Here is a 13,966-nt window from a genome sequence, read left to right as displayed (position 1 = left end):
TGAGCCTCCAGCTTTCCCAGCCCCGAGTCCAGGGCTGCGGCAAGCAGTAACAGTAATTTGTGTCCTAGCATTTCCTAGGGACTCAGAGCAGAAGGGGCAGTCCCAGTATTAGAGGATTCAATCAGAAGTAAACTGGGCTCTAAAAGAACATACATTAAGATGAAAGTGCAGTCTGCATCCAACTGGTACCTGTGGACTGTCACTATTTTTGATTTGCACTTCTGTCTTGGGAGCGTCAGACAAATTTCTGGGAAGCGTTTCTAACTTTGTCTTATTTTTGTGTTTTTCAGTTTTTTCCAAATACAGGTGCTTGGAAGTGTTAGTTTTTCAATAAGCTTATGACATCTTTCATTGTTTTTCTACAGTTTGACCATACCTGCTTATTATGTCATTTCCGGATTTAGCCAATCCTTTTCACTGATTCATACGTGTTAGGCAGAAATCGTTAGTTCAAGCTTTTGCAATAATGGCAACACTCTGATCTCTTCTAAAGAATCTTGTGTTTGTTCAAAGGTCTGGGACTGTCGTACAGGATTGGCGACGTACACTTCATCTGTGTTAGCAGGTAAATGTTCCCTGGGGGCAGGCTTCACGTAACCAGGAGCTCCTGTTCCCTGGGGCAGAACTGAGCCACTCAGGTGGGTCTGACTCAGGCCCTCCCACCTAGGTACTCCTATCCACATGTTAAAAGGATTCACTTAGTGTCCTTGAAGTTTTTAACTTAAAGTTAAACATATGCTTGTAGTCTGAGCCCTTCTCCTTTCAGATGAAATGCCTGACCACACAGGGCACGGCCAGCCTGCAGCAGCCCCATGGAATGAGGCCCAGTCCTCCAGCGCTTGTGGCCAGGATCTATCCCCACGGGTCCAGGGTGTGACTGGGCACGGGCAGCACTCTGGCTCTGTGGTCGGGCAGTAAGCACTTGTGCAGCTTGTGAGTCTCAGGTGACTGTTGTACTCAGAGTGCCTTTGTGGGGGTGGCTGAAACAGCACGGGGCCATGGAGCTGCAGGACTACATGGCGTGCTGAGCAGTGCGAGGGACCAGCTTCAGTGACACGGATGCTTAAAGACAAATGTTCTTATGTCCTCTCAATAGTGTATCCTCTTCTAAGTTTATTCATTGATGCAGAGAGCCAGCAGCTTATTACTGGGTGTGCTGATGGCCAGGTAAGAGAGCACACAACTAAATCCCAATGTTCAAACACTGCTGTAAGTGAACATGTGCACAAAATTTCATATTACTTCCTGTTTTCTTGTGAAATGAAGAAACAGCCCCTCAGTGTGTGGCCCTGTAACCCTCTGGCCCGTGTCTCTGTAAATCCCCGGTGCGAGCCTGGGTGTAGCAGGGGTTGGAAGCCACTCTCAGCCCTGTTAGTGTCAGTTTTACACATTTTTGAAAACTGTAAAGGTATTTAAATTAATGCTTTTTCTAAAGGTTTTTTTAGTGAGCATTTGACGTTTACTTCACAAACCTGAATAAACTTGCTGTTGATATACTTTGATAAAGTTATATTTTTGGAAATTAAGATCCTTTTTTTGACAGTTGACTGCTGTCATCCTGTGTCTGCTCACCCAGTGGAGTGTCAGATGTGTTTGTGGTGCTGAGGAGACTGGGCTGAGGGAGGCCGGGTGGCGGCGGGTTCTCACCCGAGGAGGTGGCTGTGCTGCCGGTGCCCAGGAAGGGTGCAGTGGAGTCGCTGCAGGACTGGCCTATCCCTGGTGGCCTGTCTGTGTCCAGCCCTCTTTCTCTCTGGGCTCTGGTGTTTCGGGAAGCAGAGCGCCACCTGCGCATGTGCTTGGTCTACAGCTCTGGGTCTTCAGCTTGGCTGAGAGACACCACTTCCGCCGTGTAGCGCGTGTGGACCTGAGGAAGAGGAGAGAGAGCTTCTTCACTAGAAGGGCCAAGTCTGGGCTGTGCAGCCTGCCAGGTATGTCTCTTGACCTTCAGCGTTCGTGGGACACTGAACACCGTTGACGAGCTGGCAGAGTGGAGGGAGAGGGTGGAGGACAAAGTTCCCTATTTGGGAAGAGCCCAGGGTCTCGACCTTGACGGACACCAGGGCTCACACTAGTGGTGGCCAGTGGTGAGTGTTGGTCTCCAGAGAGGACGTGCTCTGGGGGCAGCAGTTGACCGGCTGTCAGGGTTGTTGTACTTGGGGTGGGTCCCAGCTCCGCAGGCCTGGTGCCTTCCAGGGACCTCTGCTCACCGCAGGTGCCTGCCTGTGGGCTGCCCAGAGCTGCTTCCCTGTACCTATCTGCGGCCCTGCCCAGATGCCCTGTACATCTGTTTTACTGTCACAAAAGGAGCTTGTAACTAAGGAGCGTGCTCTACACAGCTCCTGCCAAGTTCGTCAGGAGGAACGCATGGCTCTCACCCTTTAACTCAGTTTTTTACGTTCCTCCTCACATTGCATTTTCATGTTTGGCCAACAGCTCTCGCTCTGCAGGCGTCACATTTATCTTAAGGCCGTTATCATTATTATTTAGTTGTTGCTACTTTGTCTATGATTTTAAACTGTTTCTTTTTATATTAGGTCTGAAATTACCTTTATCCAATGTACATATTTTTAACCAATGCTTTAAACCTTGTTTCTTATCATTTCTTTTATGAATATTTACTATGGAAGCGAATCTCAGAGGCTAGGGAGTCGGGCATTGAACTGATCGGCTCCCCTTCCTCACTGTGTTTGGCTCTGTACCTGAAATTCCTTTTCCTACAGACTGCCTCATATGGGGTGATTTCTAGTATTTTTGTTGACTCTGATATGCTTTAGAAAGATGTATTAATGACATCTTTGGGTATCCATAGGTAGCCTTGAACCTTGTTTGGCAGATTTAACTTCAGTCCTCAGACTGTCAATAACTCTTTTCCCTAGAGGCGCGCCTGCTTCCGTCTGCAAGTGAATTGGGCACAGAAGGGATAGAAGCAGCTTTTCCCGTGCTGAGACTCGCGCCCTGCAACCTTTCACCCATCCTAGGTTCTGAAAACGGATTGTGAGTATGATGAGCTTGGCGGGAGCTGTGCAGAGCACACTTCTTAGTTACATAAGTGAGTATTGAGTTTAGTTTTAAAGAGTGGTTAAAAGGAAACCAAACTTTTTTTTGTCTCTTTGATTATTACTAACTGTAAGTGTTCTTAGGATCCTACATTTCTAAGTCTTAAACTTGGTAAGCTTGGTCAATTATATGTAAGTATCTTTAATTAAAGGAATTAGATTATTTTTAGGTTTTATTCTCACCCAAATCTAGGCAGATCTGTGCCTCTGTTACAGCAGCTGCCTGATCTTTGTGGTACCAGAACTGGTTTCATGGAAGATAATTTTTCCACAGAAATTTTCCAGGGGGTTGGTGATACGGTTTCAGGAGGATTCAAGCACATTGCATCTCCTCCTCCGCCCATCAGGCCTTAGGTTCGCAGGGAGGTGCAGCTGGGGTCCCTCTCACGCAGTTTACTGGAAGGTCGCCCTGTGGGACTCTGAGCACCAAGGCTGCTGCTGGTCTCACAGCAGGTGAAGCTCAGGCGGTGCCGGCGGTGGGGAGGGGCTGTGAACACAGGTGAAGCGGCCCAGTCCCTAACAGGCCAAGGACTGGTAATGGTCTGCGCCACCCAGGTTGGAGGCCTGCCGTGCTGTGGCACTTCTTTAGAAAGGGAAAATGGTTGTCACAGTGTCCTAAACGTCCCTTTCCCCAGGTGTGCCATGTGTCATCCATTTGAAATTAACTCAGAATAGATTTTATTTATTTCTGTGCTCAAGAGAAACATTATAACCATTTGGCAAGGCCAGGAAGCACTGTTCAGCTGTGACTGAAGAATCTATCAGAGTGGTGTTAACCAACTCCCAAATCTCAGGAACCCCTGGACTATGGGTTTGCCTAAGAGGAGCCTTTTGCCTTCTCGAGTCATGGGTGTGAGGTGTGTTGGGGGCAGCCTGGCCTCGAGTGGCCCTGGCTTGGCCAGCGTTCCATGCAGTGCAAACCCAGGGGGTAGACATGGGAGCAGAGCGTGGCTTGTCCCCCTGGCTGGTCAGGGCCCTGGGCACATCGAGTCCTCCACGTCCCTAGAACAGCAGGAGCCACATGGTCAGCGCTGTTCACAGTGGTAGCCGGGCCAGGATGGCGCTGTGCCAGGGATGCCAGGAAGGAGCCTGGGTGCTGTTCAGGCTAGTGGTGGGGCCTAGACAGGGAAGGGCTGGAAAGAAAATTCCTGCTGGAGCCCTTCTCTGAGTCCAAGTGTAGCAGAGTCAGAACAAGGCTTATTCATTTGTTAAGAACGACAACCAGACCTGTGTTTGCGACTCATTAACCCTGCTATTTTGGGCCATTAGCTGTCTCCTAGTCTACAGGTGTAGGCAGCCGGTATCATCTCAGGGGCAGCGATGCCCCCCTTACCTGCCCTGTGGCCTCATGAGGATGCAGGTGCGAATCTCCTCTGTAACCTTAGTGGAAATGACAACCGCAGAGGTCAGAGTTGTGTTACTTGTTTTATGTAGACAGTTAGTGGACGCTGAGGAGACCTGACACTGATTTTAGTTCCAGCCCTGCCAAAACGTGACTGTCTGTTAGAAGGCCCAGGGGACTGCCCAGCATAGGGACACCTGAGTCCCTGCTCCCTGCCCTCCCGTGACTCACAGCCAGGCCACTACAGCACCGCGGGAGGGACTGGAGGGAATGAAAGTATGATGATCTTTTTCTTTTCCTTTAAAAATCAGTCTTTATTCTGGGAATACCAAAGGCTTGTGGATTGGAAGCTCAGCTGCTTTATTTGTACTTAACTTGGCAAACTTTGAATTGGAAGCTGTTTTACACTATAAGGGTAAGAGCATAAGTTCAAGTAATCTTTAATATAAATTTTGTGTGACTTTAATATTTTCCTTTGACTGGTAGTGCAGAAAGTCCCATCATTTGAATTTGAGAATATGACGCCTTTAATCACTAGTGACAGAGGACTCTCCTCGAGGGTGTCAGGCCCTCTATCAGCTCTGCTTTCCCCTGGGTAACTTCCCCCCCTTCGCCGAGTTCATCCTCTGGGGCTCCTGGCCACATGGGGCTTCTGCTGCCCTCCTGGCACCACATTTCGGCCTCACAGCTCAGACTGAAGGTGTCTGGAGCTGAGCTGAAGTGCTCTCTGCTCCTGGGCCTCTCTCCCACACTTTCTGCCCCCACCAGCAACACAGGAACAGTTGGGGGACCTTTCCTTCCTCCCTCCCAGAAATCTAGCTCCTCAACCCTGATCCAGGGATGTCCGGCCCCTCAGCCCCGCTCCGGGGACGTCTGGCCCCTTAGCCCCATCCTAGGGCTGCCTACTCTGCCTTCCCAGCCATAGGCACCCACCTGGCTTCTCACAGCAGGTCTGATCTTGACACCTCTGTGTCTTGACACTTTCTGAGGCCTCTGCTTCCAAGATGCAGCAGGAATTCTTCAGCTGGGCCCCAGCCACCCTGGGCTCCTGGGAAGTCACTCTCCCTTGTCACCCTGCTGTGCCACGGCCTGGCAGAACCCTGTCCTTCCCCCTCAGTGGCTGTGCTGCCTGCTCCTGGCAACTCATCTCACTGGTCACTGTCTGATCTGGACGTGGTTCTCCTTCCCAGCTCAGCCACAGCTTTCATGGCGCATCCTGCAGGAGCTCTAGTACTTAGCCTCTGGCTTCTCTGCTGGGCTGAGCCTCACGTCCACCCCACGTCATGTCCCCAGCCACCAGCATGGTGTGCTGGGCTCTCAAATACCTGGGATGAATGTCTCAGTGAGTTCTTGGTCCCCTTCACCTATCCCTTCAACATTGTTTCTTTATCTTTGCTGAACATGAAGATTTTGGGAACCTCAGCATTCAAGTAGCAGGATCTTGTGCCATGAAGGGCAGAACTGCCGATCAGAAGGTTGGTCACTAACATCTTCCATCTGTGTTCTGAGATGTGTGTCGATGCTTTGGATTCATGCTTATGTTCTGCAGCTTAATAAGATAGTTAGGGGCTCAGTGAATGAGATTGTATATGTGAGAATTTTTATGAATTTCACAGTATGACATGACTAGTAGCACCAGTCAAATAACGTGACTGTCAGTGTAAATGGCACAGATCACCCATCAGCACCCCACGTGTACTTTCACAGTCTCCCGGTTACCTGGCAGCACTGTTAACGATGCGCACGCCCCGCCCCTTGTAGGCACTGTGCCTGCTCGCATCCATGTTCGGGAAGAAGATCGCCTTGCTAGAGATCGACCTCGCTGCGCTGGTCAAGTCTCAGCAGTGCCCTGGCGCCAGGAAGCATCTCTCGGTGCTGGCCAGGTAGGGGCCCGTCAGACATGGTGTGTGTTTGTGCCAGTTAGCATTTTAGATTTCTTTTTATGTTGACAATAAAAGTAAAGTTTAGTAAACGTCCGAATATGCTAACCTTGTTTGAAAGCGTTTTTAATGCAAGGCTTCCATTTTGTTGAAAACTAAATAAAACTAAAACATTTATTTTAACATGAACCACCATTTTATTTCAGGATAGAATATAAACTAGCACTTTTATTAAAAAGTGCTTTTATTAAAAACATTAATATTTTTACAAAACTAACCTTGGTAGTTTTCATTTCCAAATATTGTGTACATATGTAACATATGTATAGATCTCTGTGTATGAATGTATCATTGATAGCTGCCCTTAAACTACATGTTTCTTTAAAACGATTCCATCATACAGTTGTTTATTCTCGTCATGTGGTTTTATTTTTATTTTAGCTCCGGTGTGCTACCAACCTCTCCGCTGTATTTTGGAATTGTTGAAGAAAAAAGCACTAACCCTGTTGGCCAAAAACGATCTGGTTAGTATAATGCACTCTGCGATGTAAAACTACCAGGCGGGGGCGCTCCCGGGGCGGCTTGAGCCCTGCGACCTGCTCTGGAGGCCGTCTTTGTCAGGGAACATTCCTCCCGGCCTCCCGGCTTTGCTCCTTCATTCCTCTCATATTTATTACCTGTCATCTGTGGGAGGGAATATACCAGATGTTATTTTTTTTAATGAATTGGGCATAGTTCCTGTAAATTTAGAAGCACTCTTACGGTCGGACGGCTGTCTCTCTCGTGACGAGGGCAGTGGTGGTGCCTACGGGGCCCGCTAATGATTTAGCTCAAGAATAATTGTTTTCCCTTTTTTGTCTGTCAAAGACTCTTAAAGTAAATCCCAAACATCGTGTCATTCTACTCCTGTTGCCCCCACGCTCGTTGCTAAAATGTACAGGTTCTTATCTAGTCACAGTGACATCACATCAAAACTGACAGTCATTTTTTGGTGCCTTGTATTAGCCAGTCCAAAATAAATTAGTCCTGATTATCTTAAAATGTCATTGCATAGGTTTGTTCTAAACAGCAGCCAAACAAATATGCATGCTACAATCTTAAAATTAACTTACATTTTAAGGTGGTAACTTTATTATAAGACTCACTGATAATTACTTTTTTTCCCTGTAGTGACCAATTTAAATTCTTAATCAGTCTTGTCAAACCTCAGTGGACCTAATTTAAAAATTTAAATGCTGCTTCATAGACACCTCCCTATGAGCTCCTTGCCACAGCAGAAATCCCACCCACAGGAGGGCCCTGCCCTGGCCTCTTCAGTCCCCAGCACAGGCTGTGGTCAGCATCACAGGAGGGCCCCTGCCCTGGTCTCTCCTGTGCCCAGGACAGGCTGTGGTCAGCATCCTGGACTCTCCATCCATCTCCACACTGTGAAATCCTGCTGTCCATAACTTCTTTCCCTTTTCTGGTATCTCATTTGCTCTTCACCCCTAACAGTGTGGTTTGAACCATCTGTGCACCTGTAGTGCGTCTGGGATAGGACAGTGATGACCCCAGCTTCCAGGTCTGGGGAGTGCTGTCCCCCCACTGTACAGCAGGCCTTTTCACTGTGGTATGTCCTGGTTTGGGCTCTCGCTCCTTGGTTTCTGAGCTCAGGTGGGTCCTGGTCTTCTGGCTACTCAGTTCACTATCTCCCCTCCTTCCGTTCCCTGGCCCCTTTCAGTCTCTGCTGTCCTTCAGCCTGACTCTCAGGGGCTCTCTTATCTTCTTCCAGAACTTTCCCCCACACTCATGGCTACCCAGGCACAGATAATGCCCCAAGGCAGACTTCGCTCTCTCCAACCACAGGTATATTTTTGCCCCCATTTTAGAGAGGATCAGAGTTGCAATTACTTGGTGGGATTCAGTTCTGGTGGAAGTCATCTTAACAATTCTTTTCTTATTTATCCCTTTCTCTTTCTGCCATGTCTATTTCCCTCCCCACATCTGGGTCCAGAGCATTCCATCTACTTCCGGGTCAGACTGGGACTCTCTGGGTCACCCCTGCTTACTGTTTCCTTTGTCGTCACCCACACTTGCTGTCACTAAGTCCTACAAACTTGTCCTGCTCACAGTCACATGTGTCGTGTTGTTGCTCAGCCACTGTCACAGGCCTGGCCAATGCTCTTCACACCTGTCTCCACTTCCTGGTGCCAGCACTGTCCTGGTGAAAGGGCACGGTCTTCTGGTTTGCTCTGGCTCTGTCACTCGGAGTCTTTGCACAGACTGATGTCCAGAAGCATCTCCCCAGTGTTTTCTTTTAGTAGTTTCATAGTTTCAGGTCTTAGGGTTAACTCTTTAATCCATTTTGATTTGGGTTTTCTATACGGCAAGAGATGAGTGTCTGGTTTCCTTTGTCTGCATGTGGATATCCAGTTTTTCCAGCACCATTGGTTGAAGAGATTGTGCTTCCCCACCCTAAGTCCTTGGCAACTCTGTGGAAGGTGAGTTCACTGTGCATCTGCGCCTTTATTTCTGTGTTTTCTATTCTGTTCTACTGGTCTGTGTTCCAGGAACGTGCTGAAGTCGGGTAATGTGATTCCTCCAGTTTGGTTCTTTTTGCTCAGGAGGGTTTTATCTGTTCTGGGTCTTTTGTGGTTCCATATACATTGTAGGATTTTAAAAAATTTTTTTGTGAAGAGGATCATTGGTATTTTGATGAGCATTGCATTGAATCTGTGGATGGCTTTAGATAGCACAGACATTTCAACAATATGATTTGTCCAGTCCACGAGCGTGGACTATCTTTCTGTTTTCGTTTGTTTGTTTGTTTTTGTGAGTCCTCCTCATTTTCTTTCATCAATGTTTTATAGTTTTCATTGTAGAGATCTTTCACTTCTACGGTTACGTTTATTCCTGAGTATTTTACTTTATCTGTGGCTATTGTTAACGAGATTACTTTCTTAGTTTCTTGTTCAGATTGCTTACTGGGCGGCATATAGAAATGCTGCTGACTTTTGTATGTTGATTTTGTATCCTGCAACTTCACTGAATTTATCAGTTCTAATAGTTTTTGTGGTATCTTTAGGTTTCTCTAGATATGAGATCATACGGTCTGCAAACAAGGATAATTTGGCTTCTTCCTGTTAAATTCGGGCACCCTTTCTTTGTTTCTCTTGACGGATTGCTCTAGGCAGAACTCTCAGCACTCTGGGATGACAGAGGCTCCAGTGGGTGCCTGTGACTTGCTCCAGGTCTTAGGGGAGAGGCTTTCTGTTCTCCCTGCTCAGGGTGACAGTCCCTGTGGGTCTGTCACACATGACTTACATTGTGTTGAGGTAAGTTCTTCCTATGACCAATTTTCTGAGAATTATTTTTATCATGAAGGGATGTTGAATTTTATCAAATGCTTTTATACCATCACTTGTAATGATCATATGGTTTCTGTCTTGTGTTACATGATATGACGTATCACATCAGTCGATTTGCATATTTGAATCATCTCTGCCTCCCAGATGAATCTCACTGGATCAAGATGAATAATCTTTTTAATGTGTCAATTGGAATTGGTTTGCTCTTGTTTTGTTAAGGATTTTTGCATCTTTGTTCATCAGAGATATTGGCCTCTAGTTTCCTTTTCGTTATGTCTTTGTTTGGTTTTGGTATCAGGGTGACATAGGCCTTGTAAAAAGAGTTTGGGAGTATCCCTCCTCAATTTTTTTGAATAGTTTAAGCAGGATTGATATAAGTTCTTCCTTGAATGCTTAGTGGAACTCAGCAGTGATGCCGTCCAGTCCTGGGCTTTTCTTTGATGGGAGAATTTAGTTACTGTTTCCATCTCATTACTTGTTTTTGGTTTCTTCCTCGTTCATTCTCGGTAGGTTGTGTGGGTCTAGGAATTTATCCATTTCTTCTAGGTTTTCCAACTCATTGGCATCGAGTTGCTTCTCATAGTCTCTAAGGAGACTTTGGATTTCTGCAGTATCACTTGCGATATCTCCTTTTCCAACTCTGATTTTGTTTATCTGGGTCTTCTCTCTCTTTTTTCCCTTAGGTGGTCCAACTAAAGGTACGTCAGTTTTGTTTATCTTTTCAAAAAGCCAATTTTTTGTTTCTTTGATCTTTTGTATTGTTATTTTGGCTTCAGTTTCATTTATTTCTGCTCTGATCTTTATTATTTCTTTACTAATTTTGGGTTTTGTTTGCTCTTATTTTCCTGGTTCTTTAGGATGCATCTTTAGGTTGTTTATTTGAAGCTTTTCTATTTTTTTTTTTTTAATGTACGCCCTTCTTGCTATAACTTTCCTCTTATTACTGCCTTTGTTGCATCCCATAGGTTTTGATATGTTGTGTTTTTATTTTCGTTTGTTTTGAGAAATGTTTAAATTTTCTTCTAAATCTCTTGATTGACCCACTAGTCATTCAGAAGCATAATGGTTAATTTCCAGGGGTTTGTGTATTTTCTACGTTCCTCTCATTGTTGATTTCTAGTTTTATTCCATTGTGATCAAAGAAAATACTTGGTGTGATTTCAGTTTTTAAAAATTTCTTGAGACATTTTTTGTGGCCTGATTTATGTGTAGTCTGTCCCTGAGAGTGACCCGTGAGCTGAGGAGAAGAACACGTCTTCTGTAGTTGTTGGATGAGACATTCTGTTGAGGTCTGTTAGGTGCACATGGTCTGCAGGGCAGATTCCGTCCAGTGCTTCTTTGTTGATTCTCCGCGGGGTGGTTTGTCCGGTGCTGACCGGCTTAGTGAGGTCTCCAGCAATCCCTGTGTTGGGTGGGGTATCTCTCCCTTAGCTCTGCACATATATTTAGAATTGTTACATCTTCTTGTCAAATTGGCTCCTTTATCATTTACAATGACCTTCTTTGTCTCTTTTTAGACTTTTTTTCTTGAAATCTATTTCATCTGATAAAAGTATAGCTGCTGCTCCTCCTCAGTTTTGGTTTCCATTTGCACAGAATATCTTTTTCTGCCCCTTTATTTTCAGTCTTTGTGTGTTTTTAGAGGTGCAGTGTGTTTCTTGCAGACAACATAGTTGGCTCTTATTTTTTAATCCATTCAGTTACTTTCTATGTTTTGACTGGAAAGTGTAGTTCATTCACATTCAGTGTTGTTTATTGGTAGGTGAAGACTTACCACTGTGTTGTCATTTGATTTGTTCCGTCCTTTCTTTCTGACTTCCTGTCTTCCTTTGTTAAAAGTGATTTTCTCTGGCAGCATATTTTTATTTCTTGTGTATCTGTTGTAGGCTTTTTGATTTGAGGTTGCTGTGAGGCTTATAAAAAACATGTTATAACCAATTATTTCAAACATATGGCAACTCTGCTTAAATAAGCAAGTAAGCAAAGAGAAATCTAACAGAAATTCTACCCTTTAACTCCATCTCTGCCCGTTTTTTAAATTTTATTGTTGCCAGTGTATCTTTTTATATTAACTAACAAAAAGTTGGTGTAGTTGTTTTTGATAAGTTTGTCTTTTGGTCTTTCTACTGAAGATAAAAATGGTTCCTACACCACAATGACAGCGGTAGAATATACAGTATTTGTGTTGCTGTTGCCAGTGAGCTGTTTGCCTTCCGATGATTTCTTGCTGTTCATTAACCTCGTTTTCTTTCCGATAGACAACTTTCAGATTTCTTGTAGGACAGGTCTGGTGTGGATGAAATCTCTCAGCTTTTGTTTGCTTGGGGAAGTCTTTATTTCTCCTTCATGTTTGAGGGATATTTTTGCAAGGTGTAATATTCTAAGGTTAAGGTTTTTCCTTCGGCACTTTGAGTGTGACAGGCCACTCTCTTCTGGGCTGCGAGTTTCACTGAGTTTCCTCTGTGACCAGGCGTATTGGTGCTCATTTTTAGTGTTATTTTTGTTTTCTTTTTTCTTGTTTCCTTTAGGATCTTTTCCTTATTCATTATCTTTGGGGGCTAATTATCAAATGCCTTGAGGTAGTCTTTTTAGGTTAGATCTGCTTGGGTTTCTCTATGACCTTCTTAAACCCAAATAATGATATTTTTCTCTATGTTTAGAAAGTTCTGTGTTATTAATTCTTCAAAAAAACTTTCTACCCCAATATCTTTTCCTACTTCCTCTTTAAGGCCAATAATTCTTAGATTTTCCCTTTTGAGGATATTTTCTAGGTCTTGTAGGCAGACTTCATTTCTTCATTCTTTTTTATTTTTCCTTTTGTGATCATGTATTTCCCTTCCTTCCTTCCTTCCTTCCTCCCTTCCTTCACAGAGTCTCACTATGTTGTCCTTGTGGTATCACAGCTCACAGCAACCTCAAACTCTTTGGCTTAAGTGATTCTCTTGCCTTAGCTTCCCCATCAGCTGGGACTGCAGGCACCTGCCACGATGCCCTGCTGTTTTTTTGGTTGTAGTTGTCATTGGTGTTTAGCAGGCCTGGGCTGGGTTCGAACCCACCAGCCCCACTGTATGTGGCCGGCACGAGCCTGATCATGTATTTTCAAATAGCTTGTCTCAACCTGGCCAATTCTTTCTTATGCTTGTTCAGTTCTGCTCTTGAGAGACTCCAGTGCATTTCTCAGTCTGTCCAGAATTCTTAAATACAGAATTTCTGCGTTTTTTAAAAAATATTATTTCAACCTCTTTTTAAAGTTTTTCTGATTGGCTTCTGGATTCCTTCTCTATATTGCCTTGAAGTTCACTGAGCTTCAGGACAGTTCTTTTGAATTCTTTGTGAGAAAGCTCACCTGTCTCCATTAGTCATTTGATGAGGTCACGTTTTCCTGGATGTTCTTAATGCTTGTGGGATGTCTGTTGATGTCTGGTTTGTGAAGAGATGTTTCCTTTAATCTGTGCAGTCTGGGCTTGTTTTGAATCCGTCCTTCCTGAGAAGGCTTTCCAGATACTCAGAAAGAATTGAGTGTTGTGCTCTACTTTTGTCACTGCTTTCATATCAGTGCTGGGGGTGCCCCGAGCCCAGTAATGCTGTGACTCTTATAGACGCCTGGTGGCACCATCTTGGTGAACTTGGGAAATTCCCTGGATTACTAGGCAAAGTCTCTCCCTCTCTGCGCTGGGCTGTTGGAGTTAGGGGAAAAGTTATGTGGGCACTTCCTTGCGACCACCAGTTCCAGGTCACTGAAGCCAGCTCAGTCTCACCTAAAGCTTGTGGTGACTGCTCCTTGGCCACCTGTGATGTTTATTCATCAGCAGGTGGTGCCTGGGTCCTTCCCTTCAGGGCATGTTTCCTTGTGGCCTAGGGTAGGTCCAGAAGTACCATTCAGAAAGTAAGGCCTGGACTCAGGGGCCTTAGGAATGTGCTTGGCGCTACTTTATTGTGGCTTAGCTGGTACCCAAGTTGTAAAACAAAGTCCTCTGAGCTCTTCCCTTTCCTTTCCCCACATGGAAGAAGTCTCCCTGAGCTGCTCTGCCTGGAGTTGAGGGATGACACAGCACTGGCTTGACTGCCACCACTAGTGTCTTACTGGGTCCCATGCACCCCACATCCACTGGCTCTAAGCCAGTGCAGCCACAGCAATTGCCCAAGGACTACAATCTTCATGGCCTGATTATCTTAGGCATTTAGTCCAGGGCTACCTTTGCTAGTGGTGGTGGGCTAGCCAAGAACAGAACTTGGGCTTCGGGGCAGAGAATTATCCTCTGGCAAGGCTGTCCTAAATGCTCCTTCCACGGGCACTGGCAGGTTCTGCCCTGTGCCTGTGACCCCTGTGCCAGGGCAGCC

General features: G+C 45.5%; 1 protein-coding gene across 2 annotated transcripts in view; it reads left to right on the top strand.

Annotated features, from left to right (window-relative positions):
• WDR27 (WD repeat domain 27) overlaps positions 1 to 13,966 on the top strand; it is a 165,704-nt gene that overhangs the window by 40,431 nt on the left and 111,307 nt on the right. For both annotated transcript variants that reach the window (XM_053590356.1, XM_053590355.1), the window contains exons 6-13: positions 514 to 565; positions 1,097 to 1,167; positions 1,808 to 1,928; positions 2,877 to 2,994; positions 4,710 to 4,813; positions 5,806 to 5,873; positions 6,160 to 6,281; positions 6,720 to 6,802. In XM_053590356.1, coding sequence (XP_053446331.1) covers positions 514 to 565; positions 1,097 to 1,167; positions 1,808 to 1,928; positions 2,877 to 2,994; positions 4,710 to 4,813; positions 5,806 to 5,873; positions 6,160 to 6,281; positions 6,720 to 6,802 — 739 coding nt within the window. The remainder of the gene's footprint in view (positions 1 to 513; positions 566 to 1,096; positions 1,168 to 1,807; positions 1,929 to 2,876; positions 2,995 to 4,709; positions 4,814 to 5,805; positions 5,874 to 6,159; positions 6,282 to 6,719; positions 6,803 to 13,966) is intronic.

Source organism: Nycticebus coucang, chromosome 5 (assembly GCF_027406575.1).
Source record: "Nycticebus coucang isolate mNycCou1 chromosome 5, mNycCou1.pri, whole genome shotgun sequence".
In the NCBI taxonomy this organism is placed as follows: domain Eukaryota; kingdom Metazoa; phylum Chordata; class Mammalia; order Primates; family Lorisidae; genus Nycticebus; species Nycticebus coucang.
This window is presented reverse-complemented; position numbering and strand designations above follow the sequence as displayed.